The following is a 25,394-nucleotide window of genomic DNA, read 5'->3' on the forward strand; positions in this document are numbered from 1 at the left end:
CAGCTTAATGTTTTGTTATGTCCTCACATGCCCTCAGAGAGCTTTCTGTTTTATCTTCAGATAATGACCAATCCAGCGACTGAACTTTGATCAGATCTTGTTTAGTCTGGCCTCTCTCTCCCTCTCTCCCTCCCTCCCTATCTACCTCTCACTCTCTCACCCCTCCCCCTATGTGTCTCTGCCCCCTCCAGTGTTTTCAGTTCATACCCATGAGCTCACTTCTTAATCTTTGCAATCACTTCCCTTTCCCCTTGTCCCTACTCTCAGGCTGCTTAGGTTCACTCACACACACACACAAAGCTCTTTATCTTTCTCCATGCTTGTCTGCCAACGTCCAGATTGCTGAAGACTCTGGGCAAGCTTTTGGCATCACCCAGAGCCCTTCACATACTCCAATCTTGATCAAAGTGATGTGTTTTCCTATTTTGTGCTCAGCTAAAAGTTCAGACACTTTAGGCGTACCCACCCCTAATGCTGCCATGCAATTGCATGTACATTTTGCCAGTAGAATATGATACTCTGGAGCAGCCACATGTGAGTTTAAGGTCACCATTCCAGTGCTAAATATCAGATCCCTAGAAGTGAGCTGTGAAGCAGTGGAACTGCATTCTCTGGAGTGATGTCATTTTATCTAGTACCTTGAGGGTGAGTTATAGTATGCCCAGAACTAATCATCAAACCTCTGTGGCATATCTTACTAATGCTCACAACAATGTTTCAACATCTTGTGTAAAGACCGCAGAATATTATTTGATCCATTATTGTTTCTTCAAGCTTTAGGTTGTAAGGTCTATCCTCATTCAAATAGATAGGAGCCTTGTCTTGTATGAATGAAAATAACTGCTCGGGGGTGTTGACAAAATGTCCACTGAGTACACACAGTATAATTCTGTAAGGACCTTGCTCTTACATATCACTGGCCCGCGTACACACACACACGCTGTACAGTAAAGGTCTCAGAAAGGTCAGGGTGGTGGGTAACGCAGCATGACCTAAGCAACTGCTGCCCGCTGTAATCTTCCGTGGAGGTTTGTGTGTATGTAAATCCAATCAGGGTCATTCAGGCTCAGAGCTGGTTCAACAGAGGTTGTCCAACGGATCAGTAGCAGGATGAGTCCACATTGCAACCGTTCTGTATTCTTTACCCTCAGGGAATATAAACAGACAGACACACACACACACACACACACACACACACACACACACACAAAGCATGTATACATATGGTCAGACCATACTTTTGCTGTTATCTCAGGTCACATGTCTCTCTGTCAATACCCTCCCCCTCATGTACCACAGCCTCTGCTGTGCAATGAACGCTAGGAAATCTCTTCTGATAACCGCACACCTGAGTATGCTCCACTGATCCTGCTGCACACACCAAGATCACCTCCATACACATATCTCTTTTGTTTCTCTCTTTCTGTCTCTCTCTCATTCTGTCTCTCTCGGTCATTCTGTATCTCTCCCTCTCCCTCTCCAGTTCTGGTTCTAAATTTATATATTTCATCATTTCCCTCTCTTTCTGACATTCGCTCACCTTTTAACTAGGGCTGGACAATAATTCAATATCAGTATACATCGCAATATAAAATGTTTCAGTAACAATGATATGCTTTTTATACACATTTTCAGTATTTCAGTATATAGTATTTACAGCATCTGTCACTGACTGTTGTTCATTACAGGGCTCTGCCATCAGTTCACTGCACTTAATTTTAAAGTTAGTTTAAAAATATTAATATTGATGGTGCCAAGAGGCGTTGTTTGACGGTGATGTCATGTAGCTTTCAGTCCTTTGCAGTTTTTCTGTGGCAATTTTATAGTTAATATTGATATCTGAATTGTGTTGAATAAGAAGTATATTGTGATATAAATTTCTAAAATCTTGTCTCTAACTGTATGTATGTATTTATTGGAACATTTTATTTCTAATACCTCCCTGAAATGTTGCTTGTAAAAATGACTTTTACTGGTCAAAATGTAATGACACACTAGGATCATGATTTGATTCATGTGGCGATACAAACATCCTAGTCCGGTATACTCTCAATATTATGAATATTACATTACAAGAATTATGTCGCCAACTTAATTACGACATGAGCTGGGAGGCAGGAGGACAGCTGGATGAGTTGTTGAATGGTGCACCAGTTAATACGACAATTACATTGGAAGACATATTGAAACAGAATTGTCCAAAGTTCTGCCATCAATGACACACTGGCAACAAAAACAAGGACAGCATAAGCCATTAGTGGACTGTGTTTTACACTCCTCTTACTCCCTTCCTCTGTGTTTAATTATAAATCGATTCTAGAAAGAAAATAAATCCTGTCTGATTTATTGGCTGTAAGTCAGGGGCTGAATCTAGCACTGGAGGCTGGGGTCAAGAGAAGCGCTCAGCTAATGCAATCACCAGACGGCACGGGAAACACACTCCCTGCCAAGAGGTTGTCACGAGAAAACAAGATAAACTATCTCTCTCTCTCTCTCTCTCTCTCTCTCTCTCTCTCTCTCTCTCTCTCTCCCTCTCCCTATATCTTTTTTCTCCCTAATACCCCACCACCATCTAAAACATTTGAGGGAACTTCTGTCTGTTCCAGGAGAGAAACGTTCAGCAACCACGCTCGCTCACCCATGCCAAGAATTTTCTCTTGTTTCTCCCTCTGTCCTTAAGCAATGTTCGGTATGTTAAATGTGGGAAGCTTTTAAATTATAATGTGGCGAGGGTTTTAAAGTACAGAACTGTTTTAGCTGCAGCTTTGTGTGTTAGCGAATGAGGCTGTTTGACTTCCTCTGTGGACAAATGAGCCAAAGAACAGGCACGTTTTAGCTTCCAGAGCTACTGTTTTCCTCATTGTGGAATGTCCTTAAACTATATGGATCCTAAACTGATAGTTTTTTGGGTAATAACGTATTTAAACAGCCTTTCTTTCCCTTAGCATGTACTCAGGTAGAATACAGTTGTACACAAAGGTATCAGGAAGCCCTTGTCAAACTTTTGCTGATTTCCAAAGGGAAAATAAGTCAAAACAACCTCTACAGAGATTTACATCTGCATTTTGGTGTGAGCTTTATGCAAAAGTACAGACATATTTTTTTAAATTTTCTTATTTAACTTAGTTTGGATTAATATTAGCAGAATAGTTTTGTCATAGTTTTGTTGTATGTGTGACACTTTGCTTACAGGAGGTCCTCGGGATACGTGGTTTCGTGGTTACGACACATCTCCCATTTACTGTATAAAGCCTTGTTTCGACTCAAGTGGTTTTGCGTCGTAAACGTCGTAACTCGAACTTCGTGTTTGGTGTGCGCGACGGGAGAATACACGGGATAGGTGTTAGGATAGGATAAGTGCTTACAGTATGTTATTTACGTGCAGTATGTACGCATGTTCCGAGTTACACCGAAAATCGGTTTACGACGCGACGTTGGAACGGATCAACGTCGTCAGTCGAGGACCCCCTGTATTTAGTTTTGCACTGGAACTTACTTAATACCTAACTAACAGAATGAAAGCTTTATTTATCAAAAGATAATCACGTACATGTTTTAACCCACGGTGAAAATCACGTACATGTTTTAACCCACGGTGAATTGTTGAATAATCTCAATCTTGTTTATGTGTAACAGTATATGATATAGAAGGGTATTAAAGGAACACTAGGTAGTAATTTTACATTAAACTTACAGTTTCAGAATCATTATGCTTCACTGGCCTGTAATAGGGAGAATACAGCCTCTGTAATTGCTGCTCCAGACTCAGCACTGCAGAAACTGTACTTTTCAGAAGTGGATAGGAGAGAGTTCTAGACAGATAATGTACTCTAACATGTTCATTGTGCTGTCCAGTGTTGTTGTAACAGGTACAGTTCCCAAACTATCAAATTCAATCTTCATGAAAAGTGTTCTGAGCAGCAATGAAAAAGAATTTTTAAAAGACTCATATTATGAAATTATTTGTGTGCATGGAGCCTACCAACCAGTATTCATGGGCTGTACATGTCAGAAAACATGGGCTTAAAAAAGTTGGTTCAGATTTTGCTGAGCTTACTTTGCCGAAAGGAAAACTTCTGTATTGTACTGGCCCGTCTTCTGAGTCTCTCCAATCACAGCGCAATGATTAAATGATTACAAATTCGATTAAAAAACAGTTATACTGATGGAATGCGCTGTGAGAAATAAATGTAGTTAAGAAAAATGGAAAAGATGTATGGACAAGAATGGGAACCAAACAAAACTTGCTGTGTGCTGATGCATGGGATGAACAGTGGCTCGTTCTCATTTAAAGGAACAGGCATGGGGTGAACACTGCTGAGGTGTTTGATCTTTGTGGTAAAAAATTTGTGGTAGAAATTTTGTTTAACATTTCTTTAAAGAAAAACATTTGCAAGGTAATTTCCATTAAACAGAAGAGCTACTTTACCTGTAAATGAACCATGGCCTGCACCTACTCTTGCAGAAGCCCTGATCTGTTTTTTTTAAGGGTTATACTGCGCTCTGCTGTGTGTGCTGTACCGTGTGCACGAAGAGTTAACAGTGGATCACCAGGTTAGATATCCCACCATGCACCGTGCAGCAGTACAGACAGGAGGGCCTCAGCCCCATGTCACCAGACAAAACAAGTGCTGTTGGTGAAAGCCCCCTCCCTTCCCACCTACAGACACACACACACACACACACACACTTCTCCAGTAGGCCAAAGTTCAACCACGACATTCACATGCCTGCAAGCAATTACACATCCACATGCAAGGGCAGGAGAAAGAGAGAGAGAGAGAGAGAGAGAGAGAGAGAAGGAGAGGGAGGAGGGAGAGAAAGCGAGGGAAAGGTTACTCTGGGCCATTTAGAACTGTTGCCATAGCGAAGCCAACACTCTATCCAGCTTGAGAAAGGTCAGGTAGATCATGTGTCTTTTGTTTTGTTTCTCTCTCTCTCTCTCTCTCTCTCTCTCTCTCTCTCTCTCTCTCTCTTCCCTGCCAGTCCTCCAGCTCAAAAGCTCCTTAAAAGGTTTGAGATAACAAACCCATCAGATCCAAAATATCGATTTGAAAACCTACAATTCAGGACGTCGGAAACAACAAACTCCACCACAGACACTGCAGTGAAATGGAGCCCTATCAAAATTTCTTCTCTTTCTACTGTCTTCACCTTGACTATAAATCTACGGAATTAGCCGTAATGCATCTAACACAGGACGAAATATAAGTCTCCAGAATGTAGAGCACGAATGGCTGTATTAACACAGGATTCTGAGCACACCAAAACCGGTTTTTGAAGAAGCATTTGCATGTTAAAAAACCATGACCTCACATCAAACCTCTCACTCTTCCCTTCTCTTTCCCTTCTATCAAAATCTCATATTTCCTTCCCAGTGTTTTTGCCCCGATCATGTAGCGTTTATAGAGTTAGGTTTGATTCCCAGCTTGAGCAGTAACACCGTGATATTTCAGAAAGTGTCCTTGGGCAAGACTGAATTAATCTACCTCCATTACATGGTTAAAACTGGTATGTTGCGTCAAACGCCATAAATGTACGTATGTCACTAATTATCAGTCAGTACCAATAAAGATTCTGTTCCTTTCTATCAAAAACATAACTAAATATTTGACATAACAGCTAGATAGGATGCACAAAGCTGATAAATAACTATAGACACCCATTACTTGCTAGCCACATTAGCTTTGTAGCTGCATTATTTTCTCTTTTGATTACTGTCTTTTTCTCAATTTCTCTCCCTCCCTCCTTCCGTCCACATCTTCCCCATTATACCCCCCATGCTAAACTGCCCCTAAAAGGAATCACCCCTCACCTTTAGCTACTGAACACCTTATCATTGTCCAGCCCCCCACCCTGAATCTCCCCCCTTTGTGGATCCCAGCTAACCCCAGTGACCCTGGCAAGCGCTTGATTTGTGGCCAGATCCATCACAAGCCAGAGCAGCCACCACTGTCCGGCCCCTCGCAAGGGGATGAAAAGAGGACGCGGACAGAGAGGGGGGGCTTCATTCACCCTCCTCTCTCTCTCTCTCTTTCTCTTCTTTTATTTTGCTCTTCCTCATTGTCACCCTCATCACACCATTTCCCTCGCTCTGTCCCTCTGTGTTTGTTTGTCTCTCTTTTTAAGTCTATTTCCCTAAATTTTGTTCTTGCTTATTGTTAATTAATTTTCGCACTTAGCTCATAGATCATAGCTCTTATCTCATCTGACTGCCTTTTTCTCCTTTTAATTAAACCTCTTTCTTGCTTTTTGGGTTTCTGTTTGTTTGATTTATATCTCTCTCCCTCACCCTCTCTTTTCTGTGTATGTTTCCTGCACTTTTGTTTTTAATCTATATTTTGTTCTGTTTGTATCTTCCCTGTTCCTTTTACCCCACACCTTTCATGTTTTTGGTCTTACTCCTCTGACCTTGAGCTGCTTTGTTGCTGCAGGCTGTTTTTGACACATTTAAGAATACAGTTTTCCTCTCCAGCCTCACGCTGCTTTAAATGTGCCATATCCTACAACTATACCATGATAATATAAAACACACACAGACTCAGCTCTCCAGTACCTTGAGCTGAAAGTGGTAATTGTGCACTCAGTAAGGAGATTCAGATACTCTGATATTAACATAACACTCATCTGAATTTTTACATTAATATGTGCTGGAATAAGGTCTGTGATGAATTATCGTCCATTTGTTGGATTTTAAGTTTCATTCTGTGGGTCATTACATTGAGATTTCTAAATTTCTGACTCATTAAATCATTTACATGTAAAAATTTAGCTCAGACTGGTTTGATGTGAAAGGCTTCCTTCTACTGGAACTTGAAGTCAGTGAAGTTCACAGAGGTGGTGATGGCAGCAGATGTCTGAGAAGTTGAATGCCTTTGAAATCACAGAAAAATATGCTACATGGTTTTATAATATTTTCGAGATAATGATATACCCAGAAAATAACATTTTATTAAACCGGTTCCTGGTGGAGGGTTACACTATGGCAAATATTTTTCTTTTTTCTTTAACAGATTTGGCACTACTTTAGTATTAAATTAAAAAAAAAAAAAAAAAAAAAAACCTAGGCTTGTGATTTTTTTTTCTGGTCATTTTGGCCGGCCAAAAAAACCACTAGTTAATATCATGACCACTGTAGAGAATTGGACAGTTTCTCTGTAATGAACCCTTTGATACCGAGCCACTTTAGATGGTTTGAATTATGTAGAAAATGAAGAGAAATTTGACTTCAAACAGCACAGACAAGACAGGATCAGATACGGGTTTCTTACTGTAGTTGCACGCAACAGATATGTTAGTTATTGCGTGATTTTATTTTATTTTTTTATTTTTCCCACAGCTAGATGATGTTTTCTGGCTGGTATGTTCATTTAAGGTGGCAGAGAGTGGCATATAAAAGCCGTTTGAATGAGTGTCTGGACTATGGAGGAATGGCACTGGTAGCTGCAGGGTGGAAATAGTTAAGCCGCCGCTGCCCTGCTCGCTCTGTGTGTAATGACGCCCTCAGCACTTTGATTTCAGCATGAACTGCAGTGACCTCGGCGTGTCTGAAACACTCTACATGCCTGGATGCCTCTCTCTGTCTCTCTCTTGCGCTCTCTCTCACTCTCTCTCTCATGCTCGCTCTCTCTCTCTCTCTCTCTCTCTCTCTCATGCTCGCTCTCTCTCTCTCTCTCTCTCTCTCTCTCTCTCTCTCTCATGCTCGCTCTCTCTCTCTCTCTCTCTCTCTCTCTCTCTCATGCATGGTGTCCTTGGGGAGAAATACCAAAAAAACATGTGAATAACGAGAGAAAGAGAGACAGGAAGAAAATACATTGAGGACAAAAGAGAGAAAAGGAAGAGACAGAAATAAGATGGAAGGTCAGAAAAGATAGCAGAGAGGTTTTGGAAGTAATTGAAGTGTGAGATAGAATGGAATTAGTATGTAAACAGGGAGAAAAGAGAGATAGAAAGAAGGAAAAGGCAGAGATAGAAGAAAGAGTGGGTGGGGAAGACGGAAAGAGAGAGAGAGAGAGAAAAAAAATAGAGGGGTGGTGTGAAAGATAGACTGCTGAGGCTGGGGTTCACTGACCTCCAATACATTGCTGGCTGGGCCAAGTCCGGATGAAAGAAAGCGCTTTCTTGCTCTGTATGTGTGTGTGAGAGAGAGAGAGCGAGAGATGCTCTGCGTTTCCCTGGGCTGTACTTTCAAATGAATGGGAGCCAAAGGCCCAGGTGACCTTTGACCCCAGACTTCAGAGAGAGGGCCTGTAGGCTGTGCTCCAGCTGCACTGAGTGTGACAGCAGCACTAAATCACCACACACTCTGCCATGTTTATGTGAATTGTGGGGACATTACATTAGGAATTTCATTAATTTCCTGGAGACTTGACTAAACCTTAAACATAACTACAAAGAGTCTAACCCTAATGTTAACAGTGACCAATACCCTTACCTTAAACAGGTCTTCACCTTAAAATGTAATTAATTGTTTTCTGGGGAACAGCTTATCCCCACAATGTGAGTATGTTTAAAAATGTTGGTTTCTACAATGTGGAATAAACATGGTACAACATACAGTTACAGTGATCCACACTGTCAGTCACACCCTCACACTCTGGAAAATTATGGAGGAGGAACTACTGGGTGGGCCATTTATATGGATACACATTAATAAAATGGGAATGGTTGGTGGCACATTAGTATATGGGAGGGAGGGGAACTTTTCAAGATGGGTGGTGACCATGGTGGCCATTTTGAAGTTGGCCATTTTCGATCCAACTTTTGTTTTTTCAATGGGAAGAGGGTCATGTGACACATCAAACGTACTGGGAATTTCACAAGAAAAACAACGGTGTGCTTGGTTTTAACGTAACTTTGTATTTTCATGGGTTATTTACAAGTTTCTTAACACTTATAAAATGTGTTCAAAGTGCTGCCCATTTTGTTGGATTGTCAATGCAACCCTCTTCTCCCACTCTTCACACACTGATAGCAACACTGCAGGAGAAATGCTAGCACAGGCTTACAGTATCCATAGTTTTAGGTGCTGCACATCTTGTATCTTCACAGCATAGACAATTGCCTTCAGATGACCCCAAAGATAAAAGTCTAAGGGGGTCAGATCGGGAGACTTTGGGGGCCATTCCACTGGCCCACGACGACGACCAATCCACTTTCCAGGAAACTGTTCATCTAGGAATGCTTGGACCTGACACCCATAATGTTTTCCACATAGAACAGGCACCGTTTGGCGCACTTCCACCAACAAAACTAGGTTCCGGAACCTGAAAAGTTTGTTCGCAGCAGGAACCCAAGAATATTAGGTTTTTTCAGCATGAACTGTGATGATATCTGTGGGTGTTTCTAGTTGTACCGGAGCAAAGAGCGTGCAGTGTAGTCTTCTACGTCTGCTTATCGCCAAAAGTCAATCCATGTTTGCGTTTTAGTGAAAAACAAACGTCTGTAACAACAACACAAATGCTCGCAGGTAGTCTATTCGCTCCGCCATCTTCTCACTACTGTTTACTGCCACTGTGCAATGCCCTCTGTTGGTGACGTATTCTGTGACATATCCTCGATTCCACTAAAACTGGTGTAAATGCAGGTTCACTGAAAAGCACCAATGATCTTATAAGCATGAAAAATGTGTTAGGGTTAAACCCAGTACACCCAAAAGTAGAAATTTAGCATTGTTTGTAAAGTAATTATGGCTGCGATCGAAATGGCTCCCTAATCCCATATCAACATCATGATTTTTAGTGAGGCACTATTTTGTTCCTTAAGTAACACTAGAAACAAAAGTGAATTAAGACACTTCCACTCTTCATTGTTTAGTGACATAGAAACTCAATGCATTCTGATCCAGCTTCAGCTCATGTGGTGCGATATGTTTACTATAAATTAAAGGTGCCTTTTGGGAAATTGTAGTGCCCTCAAAATCATGCTCAAAGTTGACTTTACGATTCAAAAACAAAATTGCCAAAACATTGATGTGGGGTGTTCTGTGTTTTGCATGAGACTGTAGGTCAACATGTTGTTGATTGGAAACTTATGTCTTCAAAAGGAGGTACAAAAAAATTATAGAAGAAAAAAACAAGAGTAACAAGAGCTGTACAAGAAAAAATCTATCTATCTAATTTCAATGTGTTACTGTACTTTTTATTATTTGTTTGAAAGATTATTATTATTTTGAGCCAATTTGAATGAACATTCTGGCTATAACAAAGAATACTTAGTGTTTTTTTTCTCTCTTTCCCTCTTCAGAGATTTGCCAGATGATCCAAAGGCCGAGTGGAGCACAGCACTGACCTCCTCACTGATACTCAAACACATCAGAACTCATTCCATAAACTTGGTGAGAACATTATAGAACATTTTTATTAAACAACACTACAAAACACTAATGGGCAAATAATGTATCTGGCTAAAACAAGCCTACAAATGCTTATGCAAACTTTTTTATTCTGTAAACAAAATAACTACAACAATATGCACGTTAAATTTCTCTGTTTGAGTTCTGCTCCACAATTGTTACCCTTAGATTAATGGATTTCATCCGTGCAAAATCATCTTGCAACAGTAGCTATGAGCGGACGAAGAAAAATTGTGCTTGTGGGCGGAGTGTGGGTAGGACAATTGCGACACAGTAGAATTCCTCTTATATAGCTCTTCCAGGGAATAAGAATTTCATCCCATTCCAACCTCAGTGATGCCTCATTTGGGCAGTGATGTGGAGTTAGTGTTCTTCTCTTTTAAAGGAACAGGCTCTGAAACTGGTTGTTCTGAACATTGTTGTTTAAACAGGGGGAGAACACAACTGTGGTGTTGGATCCTTGTGGTATATTGAACAAAGCATGTCACAAAAGTGCTATTAAGACCCCAGAACTGTGTTCACTTTGGAAATATGGTAGAGTATGTCCCCTTTAAGAATCGTATGACTGAGGGTGTCCTAGATGTTTGCTGGATTTGGTGATAACTGGACTGGGGAGAAATTGGATAAATAATGTAACTGCATTCTGTCATGCTAGAGACAACTTTCTAAGACACCAGTGTCCATTGTCATGTCCGTGATTCAGTATTTAAGTCTCAAAAGTAGGTCATGTCTTTGCACATTCATTAAAATGGCAAATTCCTAGTTTCAAAGCAACAGCTCCACCTCCCTTCGGCTTCTTGCTGTGGCTGGGTCAGAATTTCACATGGACAGACGGGGCTTGTGTTCACTTAAAGCTGCTCTGCTTAATCCACAGAGCACAACATGTCATCCACCCTCTGTATTTATCCCTAATTACACATGCATTAATATCCCACAATGCTCCTGGCCCCAGTTACAGCAGACCAAGCGCGGCTCCCCGGGGCCACTGTTGGCCAGAGAAACCCTGAGATTTTATCAGACCCACTGAAGAGTTCCAGGAAATTTCACAAATGGAATTTTCTCTTTCTCCTGTTCTCTCTCTCTGTTTCTCTTTCTCTTTCTGTCTTCTTCTCCCCTCTTCTCTTTCACTCTTTTCTCATTCTCCTCTTCTGTCTCTTGTTCTCTCTCTCTCTCTCTCTCTCTCTCTCTCTCTCTCCACCCCCAAGCCTACAGGCCATTAAATTTTCAATAAAATCCAAGTACGGAAGACTTGCATAAACAAACAACAGCAAACAAACAGGCAGTGAAAGAGCGAGTGCTGTTGCGAAACAGCTCCAGTTTGATGTTTCCCTCAGTGTGTATAAACACGCAACTTCTCCTCCGCCAAATGCTGTCCCGCCCATCCTGCTGGGCCACGCTCCCTCTCCAAAGAAACATTTAATGACTAAGGTTGCATAAACCGTAGCCTTAACCATGGCGAATCTGCCGAAAGTATTCAGTACGGGCGAGTCAGGCCATTATTTCTCCTGCTTATTTAATTCCTGCAGTTTGGTGAAGAGCTCTAATATTAAAGTATAACCTTACATGCAGATTTCATGTCACTAAGTTACTCACTGTTAGTCCACGTGCCCCCAGATTTGAAGCCATCTGTCATCTTTTCAAACTGCCACGAACACAGCATCGTTAGACAACACATCCCTCTTGGTACTTCAGCATTTTATTTGCTACAACTTTTCAAAGCACTGAAAAAATAAAACCCTATCATTTATTAGGTCTGTAACAATAGCTGTTTGTCTGGTTGATATATTGTCCCTGAAATAAACAATATTATTATCAGTTTAAGGCTATTTATGCCGTTGTCAGAAAAATCCTCAAGGGAACATATTTAGTACCTTTTAGGGAACATATTCATTCATTCATTCATTCATTCATTGTCTGTAACCCTTATCCAGTTCAGGGTCACGGTGAGTCCAGAGCCTACCTGGAATCATTGGGCGCAAGGCGGGAATGCACCCTGGAGGGGGCTCCAGTCCTTCACAGGGCGACACACACTCACACATTCACTCACACCTACGGACACTTTTTGAGTCGCCAATCCACCTACCAACGTGTGTTTTTGGACTATGGGAGGAAACCGGAGCACCCGGAGGAAACACATGCGGACACAGGGAGAACACACCAAACTCTTCACAGACAGTCACCTGGAGCGGGACTCGAACCCATAATCTCCAGGTCCCTGGAACTGTGACAGAGACACTACCTGCTGTGCCATCGTGCCGCCCTTTAGGGAACATAATTGCATCTTATTCTATTATATTTGTACATTGCTCTTTCATACACCCGGTTTCATCTCCAGGACTTTTATTATTTTCTTTTATTTTTCACACATCTGTAATGTAATCTTACAAATAATCACCTCTCCTTCTGGAGAAGAGAACTATAATGAACCTTTAGGCAACTGGACTTAAAATCCGCTGTTGTACCTTTTAAAGTTACATTTACACTCTTTTTCCCTTTAGTGACCAATAATGTACCTGTACCATACATTTCTTTCTGAGAAAGTTTAATGAAGATATCATTGCATAATAATGCAATTACACCCCTTTAACACCAATGAACTTATAACAAAAATGTAGTTATTAAGAATGTTTAGACATTTGAATTGAAATATATAAACATTTTTAAATACACTAAAGAAATAAAAATAATAAATTTTTAAAAATAAATCCCCATATTAACAATAGAATACAGAGAACAGAAGAAACCAAAAAACAGAACAGAGCGAGTGGCAAAAATATCTGACTTTTATGTAACAAACACGCAAGTAAACCCAGTGGGCAATATAGAGGTCAGCAAAAATTACTGAGTAAATGTCCATATGTTGTATGATAAGTCAATGTAATTATTGTGAACGGCAAATCAATTCCCATGAAAATAATAAACGTGAAATGATATTTACGCCCACCCCATATGAAAGTATTGTGGGCAGTGTCCTTAAAGGGTTGCAGGATTACAATCTTGAGTCATTCAGAAGAAATCAAATGAGTATTATTTTCTCCAAGTGAACTTTTTAGGATCTGGATCTAATAATCTAATAATCTGTGCCATTGTTAATTGGTATAATATTAATTGTAAAACTGCAGCCTACAGTAAGAAATATATGACCACAGTTCACCACTGAATAAAATAATAATGAGAGTTATACGTGTAGACATAATAGACACAATACAGCAAGTTCTTGGCCCATGTTTAAAAAATGTCTGGCTAGAGTCCATGAGAGCATGTGCAAATGTGTACATTGGTTGTTCTCATATACTCCCTTTGCTCAGCACCACTATGCATGTGCGTGTGTGTGTGTTTATGGATTTCTGACTTCATGTCAGAGTTTAGACCCACCTCATGTCCCTTAACTCTGCAGAAGCCACTTCACTTGTCCTGTTTGCTTTGGCAGCCTCTGACATTTCAACCAAATTATGGTATTCTGTCTGCTTTCTCTCCCTGTACAGCAGACCAGAGAAACCACTCTGTCCCGAGAGCACAGGAGGATGGCCCAGTGGTATCTCAACGTCTGGTATAGAGGGGTTTTCCCAACTGGCTGGTGTAAAGCATGGAAAAAAATATTCAGAAATGTCTGCCTCCCTGCCAAACCCACACCTGTCTAAAGTGCTGTGTCTTCAGAACGTTAACGTCCAACCCGCCCCACACCTGTCGATCACGAGAACAGAAATGCAGACAGATAAAAGACCTTTAAATCAGTTATTGTCTGAGAAATGCCATTCAGTTTGCTCTAGCAGTTAATGTATATTTGTCTGCTTCTGTGTGAAGTATGATATTGTGTTGTATGCTCTACCTCAAAGGCCAGTGATTTCTAATTGGTTTTATGTAGGAAGCTTTTGTAATTTTCTCAGATCTTTTATTCAGCTTCACTCAGAGTCAATACTGGGTATTGGTTATTCAAATATAAAACATAAAGAGGTAACCAAATATACTTAAAACCCCTTGTGTCAGAAGAAGGTTACTTACTTATTAAAACATATTTTGAGTGGCATTCTCAAGTGAGCAGTCCTGGATTACTGGCAGAGTTTAATTTCATTCCAAATGTTTTGGATGGCATTGGGGTCAAATCTGACATCATTAATATTGGTCAAACTTACTTCATGCTGAAACCTGCCTTCCCCAAGCTGCTGCCACCAAGCTGGATGTACATGATTTCTCTGTCAGCTTGTGTTGTAGCATTAATATTTACTTTGGCTTGGAAACGTTTAGTTGAAAATTTGCTTATATTCTGCCTTCCATTTAACCCATCTATAGGAGTGAACATTTGTGCATTAGGGAGAGTGAGCACATACATCCAAGGACCAGTTTGCAGCCATCTCAGAGACCTGGGAGCAGTTGGCGTTAGGTGCCTTGCTCAGGATCTCCCCAGCCATGAATGTTGAAGGAGACTGCAGTTTTCCAATGTGACCCCGCCCCAATAATTTACTGACAGTCAAGGCAATTGAAACAAAGACCCTTTATTCCTTACATCCTTCATCACTAATATTTAGGCAAAATCTTCCCCTATTATTTGAAAGGGTCAAGGTCCAGTAATTTGTTTAATAAAATTATATTTATTTGTAAGTCAAGCAACCCCATGCAACCTTTCAACTCCTAGTTTAGGAACCACTGTTCTAGTGAAAACCATAAATTCACAGTAATACCCACTGTACTACATTAAGCTGTCATTGCTGTATAACATCAAGCTTGAATGTTTGGAAATAGGTTTAGCCACTTGTTTTCATGCCTCATATTTATGTTCATATAGGTGCTCACGTTTGACGAGGGAGGAGTTAGTGGACATGCCAATCACATCGCCATCTACAAAGCTCTCAGGTACCCTTTCACTCATTCGACCTTAAAGGAACACTACGTAATATTCATTCATTCATTCATTATCTGTAACTGCTTATCCAGTTCAGGGTCGCAGTGGGTCCAGAGCCTACCTGGAATCTTTAGGCACAAGGCGGGAATACACCCTGGAGGGGGCGCCAGTCCTTCACAGGGCAACACAGACACACACACACATTCACTCACACACTCACAACTATGGACACTTTTGATTCGCCAATCCACTTACCAACGTGTGTTTTTGGACTGTGGGAGGAAACCGGAGCACCCGGAGGAAACTCACGCGGACACGGGGAGAACTCACCAACTCCTCACAGACAGTCACCCGGAGTGGGAATCGAACCCACAACCTCTAGGCCCCTGGAGCTGTGTGACTGCGACACTACCTGCTGCTCCACCGTGCCGCCCACTACGTAATATTTTTACCTTTAAATTATATCTTCAAAGTCATTCTGAGCATTCATTGCCCTGTAATAGAGAGAAAGGAAACCAGCTGTCATTTATACTCAAGGCTCAGCTCTGCAGAAACTACACCATGTAAACTTTGGAGGAGGGCAGGAAACCACCTCTTCTCCATTGATTTTAGAACAGTGTTGTAACAATGATTTATACTAGGGGGAGCTTCAGGGGCCAAAAAAACCCTTATCTTACATAGTTTTCCTTTATCTTTTCAGTATGCAAGGGGGCCACACTTGTATCTTCACTTCCTTCTTTGCCACTTGCCTCTTAAGTTGATGGGACTGGTTCCTTAGGATGTACAAAACACAGATTCCCTGTCGGAATTTATAATTATGAGGCACTAGACTTCCAAATCGGAAATGCTCATCCATGATGTTGACATCCTGTTTTGCTCCTGATACATCTTCAAGCATATAAACAATACCACGTTAACAAAACTAAAAACTTGATTTTCACTTAATTGGTCATTTACTTTCATTTTCTTCTAAGTAAATTTGGGCCATTGCTGTCGGACCATTCATCATGACATTGTTGGTGCTTTTCCACTGCATGGTACCTATTTGACTCAATGTGCTTTTCAGCCCTGATCCCTGGTCATTTTTCACTACTACAAATCCTCTGGCGAAATGTAGCTGGTGTCATCAGCCACTGATCCAAGAAGCGTTCGAACCTCGGCTTGCTTGGTACTTCACGCGAGCAAGTACTATAAAACTACCAGTACCAGATATCGGATTTGCCTGGATGGAAAAGCAAAACAGCAGAGCCAAGTAGGCCACGCAGTGGAAAAGTGCCATTTGACTTGCAGCAAAGAGGAAAGCTGCAGTAGATACAACAAATTCAAGGTTTGGGTCTGACAGTGATGAGATGTTTTTTCTGCAGTTTCGGATTATATTTTTGGAATTTTTGAAGAGGATTTTCAGCTTTGTTTTTGATTCCATAGTCATGCTGGACACAAACACAGTGTGAGGGATTGAGTGAAGTTTGTTTCTCAAGCTTATCAAGAGACTTTAAAGCCAAACTCAGTGTCTGTGAAGCTCTGCAAACATGTGTGCTTGTCTGTAGTGCACAAGACTTCCTCACATGTCCAAAAAGAACAAACATACCACGGACATACAGTGCAATAAACATAATCTATGGACAAACATACACACTTGACATCTAAATAGCTTCAAGACAAAATCATACTAAATCATATACACCACACACAGCTCCCACCATTTACTCACACACACACACACACACACACACAGCATCAACCTTCCAACTCAAGATTGCTGCAATTTGCATAATTCCTTATACCGCATAGTTTAGAGATAATCCAAAGCCACATGCAAACACAGTGCCATCAGACAACTTCACTAAATCATGTCATCAGGGAGAGAGAAAGGGAAAAAGAGAGTGAGAGAGAGAACCGAAATGGGATGACCAAAGCCTTAGTCTCTGACCAGACAGCTGCGGTTGTTTTTCCAGCAACTGCATAATTCATCATGAGCAGACAGAATGTTTTTAAAAGTGCGTAGCTTTTGAAGCAGTATCTCACTCAACAACCTTTACCCTCACCAAAAATGTAGTCAATTAGCCAGAAGGTTTTTGCTATCCCAAGCTTGGTTCTTTAGTTTTGCAGTGGAGATACTAGCCTAATTTAACTAACAAATCATGGAAGCTTATAAACATCCAGGTAGAACTATGTAGACTACAACACAGACACACACACATACACACAACTGTCAAAACCCAGCAAGCTCGATAGCTTATATAGATTTTGGTTTCTGTTTTTGTAATGTATGAAAATTGACAAAAGCAGCCATCTTGAAGCATGAATTTTGTCTGTACTCATATATAGGTACACTGTATAACCAAAGTATGTCGACACCCTTCCTAATTATTGAGTTCAGGTGCTTCGGCCATGCACATTGCTATAAATTCTATATCATTGTCCATAGTTTTGAAATGGGATGCTCAAGCAGCTCATATAGGTCTGATGATGAGGTGTCCACATATATTTTAACAATATACTGGATAATCTTCCATTATATCTTAGATACATTAGCCTAGTAATTAAAAAGTCAATTTCAGACTCCTTGATTACCCTAGATATAAAAATAAATCTGTGTAGATTCAATATTTCCACTTTAATATATCACTTTAAACAAATTGTTATCTTCTCTATATAAACATATCCTCAACCCTCTCTTGCCTTCTGTACAAGGTTACCAAAGTTCAGATCACCAGTGAAGTCCATTAAGATAAGGCAACAGTGGCCAAAGGCACAGGTCACTTCTCTGGAATTACAAACACAGATAAAAAAAAAACAGACTAAGGTTTGCAGTGATACTCTCTGGACGAATTGCGAGCTGGACGAATTTTGTGTTTGGTTATTGAGCAATGCTTGGTCGTGAACGGAGCCAGCAGAGTGCTCAGTTTCATCCAGGCCCTCTCGTTATTACAGCCATTTGGAGAAGTGATAATATGGAGCCATCTGCATGTTCTCAAGTTTTTCACCTCCCTACACTCAACAATTCTCTCCCCTGACCTGCAAATCAGGATGAAGTGAAATATATTTTGGCAGCCAGGATTAGATTGAGAAATAGCTGTTTATGAAAATGTATTGGAACATAAAAGTAAATAATTTTTTTAAATGACTGTTTTATAAATGTTGATTGGGTTTTAGCAGGATTAGCAGCAAATTGTCCTTGATATGTTTCATTTTATTATTTCAAACTGTTCTTAAAGGGGAATTGAATCCACTGATTGTTCAAAATTTCTGAATCATTTACAAATTCATTGTGTTGATTTTAAACTATTTATTTTAGAGGAATGTACTGAGTATTTATGGTGGTGGTGACAGAAACTAGAAGTCTTGATGTCTATAAAGAAAACATATTCCCAAATGTGCACATGCTAACCTTATCTATAACGCTATAGCACTGTCTCTGACACCAAGCAATGTGTTAGTAACCATTTACTTTTTCCGATAATATAATAAAACTTTCAGTGATGAAATTTTCAAAGGAATTAAAGGTTTCAGACGTCTGGTTCATATCACCTGCAATGTGATTAAATCTGACACTATGTTTCTCAAGAACAAAAGCATTTCACAACACACCACTGAATAACTAACTCCTTAAGGCATATTAAACCTGTAATTACATAGAAATCTGGAAAATTAAATGGAATTCCCTTTTCATTTTATTAAGACACTATTGATGGTGCACAGGTTCCTCCATGATTTAAGAATCATTCTGAACTCAAACTACTGATGTTTGTGGAGTATGTGTTGACTTATTTTTGCTTTAAAAATCGTTACATACCTTTGAACAGCACTTTCCAAATGGTTTCAAACTGTAGAACCACCTAATTTTGTTTTAGATTATTAAAAATATTGATTCCAAACTTGATTTCATCTTAAACACATGCTGGATTGTTAAATGTTACAATTCCAAGGACTACATTTCCCATGAGCCTGTAGTGCTCCAGTTGCCACTGTTCTATGGTTTTAACCTCTCTCCTAGTTGGACTGTTGCCAATAACAGAGTAGAAGTGTGCTGTGGAGTGAGCTGAGAGAGAGAGAGAGATGAAAGGAACGCTAGAAATGTGTTTTTTCCTTCTCCTGAATTAAAGGAGGGTTGCCACGTCTGTAGCAGTTAATGAGCTGTGATTAAAGTTAATAGCAGTCATTCCATGCTGTGGTTCTCCAAGTAACGTCCATCCAAAAGCCGCGTGTCGATGCCCAAGCTGTGCCGCATAAAATGTGTGTGATTACAAAGAGACAGCATCTGGTGGGTCAGATCTGACCTCGAGTTTGGTCAACCAGGGGTGGGGGGAGAAAAACAAGAGAGGGAGGTAGAGAAGGAGGAAATGTAAGTAGAAAAATTGAGTAAGAGAAAGAGGGGGGGGGCAGGAAGAGAAAAGAAAAATGGAGAAAGAGCTAGGAAAGAAAAACTAGACAAGGAGAAAGACAGCAGAGAGAGAATATAGGGACAGATGGAGTGGGGAAAAGAGAGAGAGAGAAAGAAAGAAAAAAGAGACTGGCAAAAGGAGAAGGAAATTAGGGAGAGATGGGGAAGTGAGAAAAGGGGATGAGACCATGAGAAAGACAGCAGGTGACAGAGGGAGGTATAAGAGAAGGAAGGGGAATGAAAGTGGAGAAATAGACTTGGAGAGAGGTTGTGAGAGAGTTTTGAACTCTGCTCTGCACAGGTGGCGGTGCTGAAAGCCAGACCAGGGCAATAGTGAGATTTCCAGGAAGCAGGAGTGGATTTAGGACTCTCTCTAATCTGAGAAAAGCCCAGACTTTCAGTTGTGTATGTGTGTCAGGAAGGGAAAGAGAGTTCATACATCTGAAGGGGACTTCTATTTTTGGCTCCACATCTAAATATGTGCTTAAAATGTCTTCACCCATCTTAAATTGTAACCCACTTTGTGTTGAATACAGAGTGAATGCACGCTCTCTCAATACAAAAGGATCTTAAATCTTTTAGAAGAGGGATACCCTTCACTTTTGAACATTTCGGCTCAAATAACTTCTTATGATTAAGACTCCTTTAGAGTTTTGGGAGAGAAAGATTTCTTTACAAGGCTGATGGAAACTAGGTGTTGTGATGTCTAAAAAACACAAATATAGCCATTTAATGCACTCCAGTAAATCTACACATCTTCAGGTTTAGTGACGTTAATGGAAAATAGTAATAAACCAAAGAAATATGACTGTGTTGCCTTATAACTCTCTGTGTGTAACTCTCTGCCATAGAAGTCGTTTAAAAAATACATTTACGTCCAAAACCTCATCATGAAACATCAGGTACAATACTCGGATTCCATTTTGTGTGGCAACTATATTTGAGCAGGGTTTAAGAGACATTAAATGCTCAAGAGCATGTCTCCAAATTGAAGGTGGTCTGTTTTTAATGCTTGTGTTTCCAGTCGTTCCAACTAACAGTTTCATTTTTTTTTCCTTCGTCCCCAGCCATCTGGCCTCTGTAGGGAGAATTCCAGAAGGTAAGCTTTCTCCCTCAGTTTGACCACGATGCATTAAAGTACACCGATATCATTTTTAAACATTGTCTAAATCAATGGCGCCACCTATCGTAGGTTCTCATGCATAGCACTCAGTCTTGAAATGAAAGCAAAATATTTCCCAATACAAAAAGACCGAGGGGGCAGCACTGAGTCTTTCTTAATTCTACCTGAGCCCTTTTCTGGATTTCAAATTTAGTGGCCAGTAGGCGGCGTGAAAGATGTGTCCTCATGATTTAACCAAAAACGTTTTATGGCTAAGGCTATTGTTGTTATATAAAGAGACCATTAGAAAGAAAATAAGTATTGTACATATTCCAATACCAGTTTAACAGGCCACAATCCACATTTTTGTATTCTAAGGATAAAAACCTAAAATATTAGCATTTATATTAGTGTCTAAAAATATTTATATCAAAACACAGTTTGCTCCTTAGCCTTATGTTTACTGTCTTTTGTGTAAACTACAAGCTATCTTTGGGCTCTATTCCACTGCAGGGTTGAACGGTTATGATATGTGTTCTGCCTTTCTGCACTTGTTCAGACTCATGAGCTTCCTTAGAGCTTCTGTTTCTATCTGTGTGTGTAATTCAGACATGAATAGGAACTGTGCTGGGCATGATTTGTAAGTGTCCCATGCAAACTGTGTCGATGTGGGAAACACTATTAAAATTTTTACACCCTGAACCTTTCCACTCTGCACTGGGAAACTGGCTGAGTAGAGAAAAGTGGGGGCCAGGAGGGGGCTTATGCTTGGCATCTGTAATCATCTTACCTCAAACAAAGATTGCATTTGTCTTGGAGGCTCACTCTTTCTACTGAATAATATATCAGCTGTTATTATTAGTGCAGTTATTACAGCATTTCAGTAGGGCTTTTACTCTGGGCCATTAGTCAGAATTGGTAGAGTTTTTCATTCATATAAGTATTAATCTCTGATCTCCTAAATTCAAACATTATTGATGGATTATATGAACTTTGTCTTGGGGTGGCCCCATATTTCAGTAAAGTGCAGGGTAAAGAGGGATGGTTAATGACACAGCAGTTTATGGGTTACAGAATGTAAATGGTATTATCTGGAGGTCCATTAACTCCCCAAATTATGTCCTTTGCCCAATCTATTTTACAGGTTGCCAGATCCTCACTCTCCACACCATCAGCCTATTAAGGAAGTACCTCTCCATCTTAGAGCTGCCAATCAGCTGGCTGTTACCTTCCTCATTCTGCTGTGTCAGTGGCATGGAGGAATACACAAGAGCAAAGGTGAGCAATCAAATAAGCTTTTAAATCCTTCCTTTAATCCCTTTTTAAGCAGGATCTGACCTCTGTATCAAAGGGCACTCACACATGTTGGAGAGACTGTATGGAGTACATTATATACTTCTAATAGCTAGCACAGTTCTGAACATAAACGTCCTATGGAATTAATCCTTCACAATGTATTGTTCTCATACTCAAAGATCCCAGGCTGAAACACACTTTATAACTTCACTGTGAGGTAATCTTTCATCTATATGAAAATATTAAAATATTACATTTGTGCACCCCTGGTCAAATCACATTTCTAATCTAATCTGATTCTCGAAGGACATTATATATTGTGTCTGCAGACACAGATAACAACTACTGCATCTACTTTGCCTTTGATACAATTAATTCTATGCAGCGTCCTGGGCTATATGCTCTGTCCAGCTCTCTGTGAGTTACGTCTTTGCCGTGTTGAGGCTGTTAAAGCCTGATCTGGCCTTGTTGACCGGAGTCTGGCAGTGGTACAGAGCATTACAAATGGTTTTATGTTTAGCCCTGGTGAGTGTACATGTGTGTACTGCTAGAGCACTTGAGTCAAATCCTTAACACAACCTGCTGCTATACACCACCATCTGTATGAGTACTGTGTCTTGTACAATGTGAATAACAATCTCCCTGCATCAGTCTGTTCTAGATAATGAATAACCCGTTGGTCCTGATGCCTGGAGGATTTTCTTGAAACAGAAAACAGAAACCTGTTTTTTTGTAGATGCAAAGCACCTCATGAGAATCACACTCACTCATGCAAAGTTTAGCAAGTTGAAAAAATAGTGGTGCCATTACTAGTCACCTAGCTACTGTTGCTACATAAGGATATTGCATGTCTTTATAAAATACTAAGACAGCAATTATAAGCTTCTAGAACAATACAATTTAAGGTGTGTCACAATTATTAAAACAAATATTAATGTTAATGTGAAATTAAACTTACGTTTTACTTTTTTTCTTGCTGTTGGTCAATATTACCTTTGTTGTAACTGGTTTTGAAATTTTACATTTAGATTTGACCCATAGATTTATAACTGTGGATTTCTAGACACATCAGATGGTTTTATGTGGAAACACACTTGACACATTGGGCTGCAGCGATCACCACAAACCCATGATGGTAACATTCGGACCACGGGTGTGGGTCACCACAGTACACAGACTTCTTTTTTTCTCAGGGACCCATGGCTTTCATGCAGAATGCAGGTTGTAGAAATGTATCATTATTAAAACTATCAGAGCCTAAACCCTGTTGTCTGGAGTAAAAGTATATTTGGAGCAGGCCCTAATCTTGAAAGATGTCATTACCATCTGTGGCTGGGAGAATAATTGATCTCTCTCTTGATTGACAATTAATCCAATATAAATGTACACAAAATTGAGCTGAACAGTTTATATTCTCCTTCAAGAGTGTTGAGGCAGTTTGAAGAACTTTCACCATCCCAGATTGTTCTCGTTCATTCTTCTCTGTCCTTTCTTGCACATTCTCTCTCTTCTGGAATCAGGAAGCCATGCTGCGTCACCGCTCCCAGCTTCTGTGGTTTCGTCGGCTGTATGTCCTCTTCTCACGTTACATGTTTATCAACACCTTTCGAGCTGTCGCTGTGGAAACCAAGCACGTGAAGATCTATTAGTGGATGAGGAGTGGTTTATTATTATGTACTGTGCCTTGTCATACAGGACACGCCTAAGAGCACTGAAATCCTAAAGTAAAACTTCATACATTTGTCAGAAATTCATACAGATGATTTTTTAGAGGTTTTATTAATGGGGCATGTGTCATTAAACCCAGTAAAACCAAATAGCATTTAATCAAATACATCACAGCCCTACATGTACATTAAAATTTGTCAAAATGTGTTGACACCTGCTAATTCGTTATTATAGTTAACTTCACCCTCTTTGTTGTAGTAACAATTTCCTTTTTTCTGAAAAGGCTTTACGGGGCGGCACGGTGGCGCAGCAGCTAGTGTCGTAGTCACACAGCTCCAGGGACCTGGAGGTTGTTGGTTCAATTCCCGCTCCGGGTGACTGTCTGTGAGGAGTGTGGTCTGTTTTCCCCGTGTCTGCGTGGGTTTCCTCCAGGTGCTCCGGTTTCCTCCCACGGTCCAAAAAAACTGGCGACTCAAAAAAGTGTCCGTAGGTGTGAGTGAATGTGTGTGTGTCTGTGTTGCCCTGTGAAGGACTGGCGCCCCCTCCAGGGTGTATTCCCGCCTTGCGCCCAATGATTCCAGGTAGGCTCCGGACCCACCACGACCCTGAACTGGATAAGGGTTACAGACAATTAATGTAAAGGCTTTATACTAAATGATGGAATTTATCTGAGAGTATTTAATGACATTTAACCATCAGAGCATTAGTGGTCTGTACTTATGTTGGATGATTAGTTTTGGATCACAATTGACACCCCAACATATCCCAAAGGTAATGAATGGGGTTTCAGCACTACTGAGAACACGGTTCCAAAGCCCAATGTTGCCAGTGTTGGAGAGTATATAATCTTTAGGCCATTTTAGGGTCAGACACAATGACCTTGGAGTTATTAGGCTACTCCAGAGAGTCTTGTTTCTTTTCATGCTTTTCTGTGGACCTTATAAAAACTGTATATAGTTGGTTATATGGAGTGTGCAACTTAGAGTAGCTAATCTCATGAGTTATGGTGCCAGCAAATTTTGTACAGATACTATACATCGTCAACCTAAATGAATTTCTGGTAAATGAACGAAGCTAAACTTTACATTGTTATACTGTTTCTTCAGTCATTTAATACCCCATTCACATGTTCCAGTTCCTAAATTCCCAACCGTGAAAAGCCATCCACACTACATACCTCACATTACTGTGATTTGACTTGAAATGACAATGCAATGTTTTCTCATTCACCAAACATTCTCTACGCTTTCAGCAAAACTTTCCAAAACACCTGGATTACTGAAGGGAGCCCTTGTTGCTATGAGAAGGTTTTGTGTGGAATTAGTTTTTGTTTTAAAACTGTTACTAAAGGGGAATTCCACAGATTTTTTATTTTATATTTATATAAAAACCACAGTACAAATATGCCTTACAGGAACACTCCAATCCAACTGAAAATACCTTTTAGGCCAAAGCTTTATCTCAGAACTGTAAATTTAGAAATGTTTTTCCTATTATCACCACTGTGTAGTTATAATTCTGTAAGCTTCAATAGCACTGAGCATTTCACATCAAACCACACTGTTTGACTTAGATCATACTTTAATTTTGCAGAAAATTAGAAAAAGTAGTGGAATTCCTCTTCAGTTAAGCCTTTACATACTGTTCCAAAAGGATGTTTTGAATGTGACACTGAATACTCTGTAAATAGTTTGCGTTTATATACTTTTCTTAGATTCAAGAATAAAGTCTTGACCAAAACTTGTTTAGT

General features: G+C 40.1%; 1 protein-coding gene across 2 annotated transcripts in view; it reads left to right on the top strand.

Annotated features, from left to right (window-relative positions):
• The window catches only part of pigl (phosphatidylinositol glycan anchor biosynthesis, class L), a 32,837-nt gene extending 7,484 nt beyond the window's left edge, over positions 1 to 25,353 (top strand). Inside the window, exons 3-7 of one of the 2 annotated variants that reach the window (XM_066660262.1) lie at positions 10,246 to 10,336; positions 15,138 to 15,205; positions 20,646 to 20,677; positions 21,825 to 21,958; positions 23,497 to 25,353. In XM_066660262.1, coding sequence (XP_066516359.1) covers positions 10,246 to 10,336; positions 15,138 to 15,205; positions 20,646 to 20,677; positions 21,825 to 21,958; positions 23,497 to 23,625 — 454 coding nt within the window. In that variant the 3' untranslated portion in view covers positions 23,626 to 25,353. The other variant, XM_066660263.1, reaches the window with a different exon arrangement.
• Positions 25,354 to 25,394: the final 41 nt, after the last annotated feature.

The sequence above is a fragment of the Hoplias malabaricus genome, chromosome 2 (assembly GCF_029633855.1).
Source record: "Hoplias malabaricus isolate fHopMal1 chromosome 2, fHopMal1.hap1, whole genome shotgun sequence".
In the NCBI taxonomy this organism is placed as follows: domain Eukaryota; kingdom Metazoa; phylum Chordata; class Actinopteri; order Characiformes; family Erythrinidae; genus Hoplias; species Hoplias malabaricus.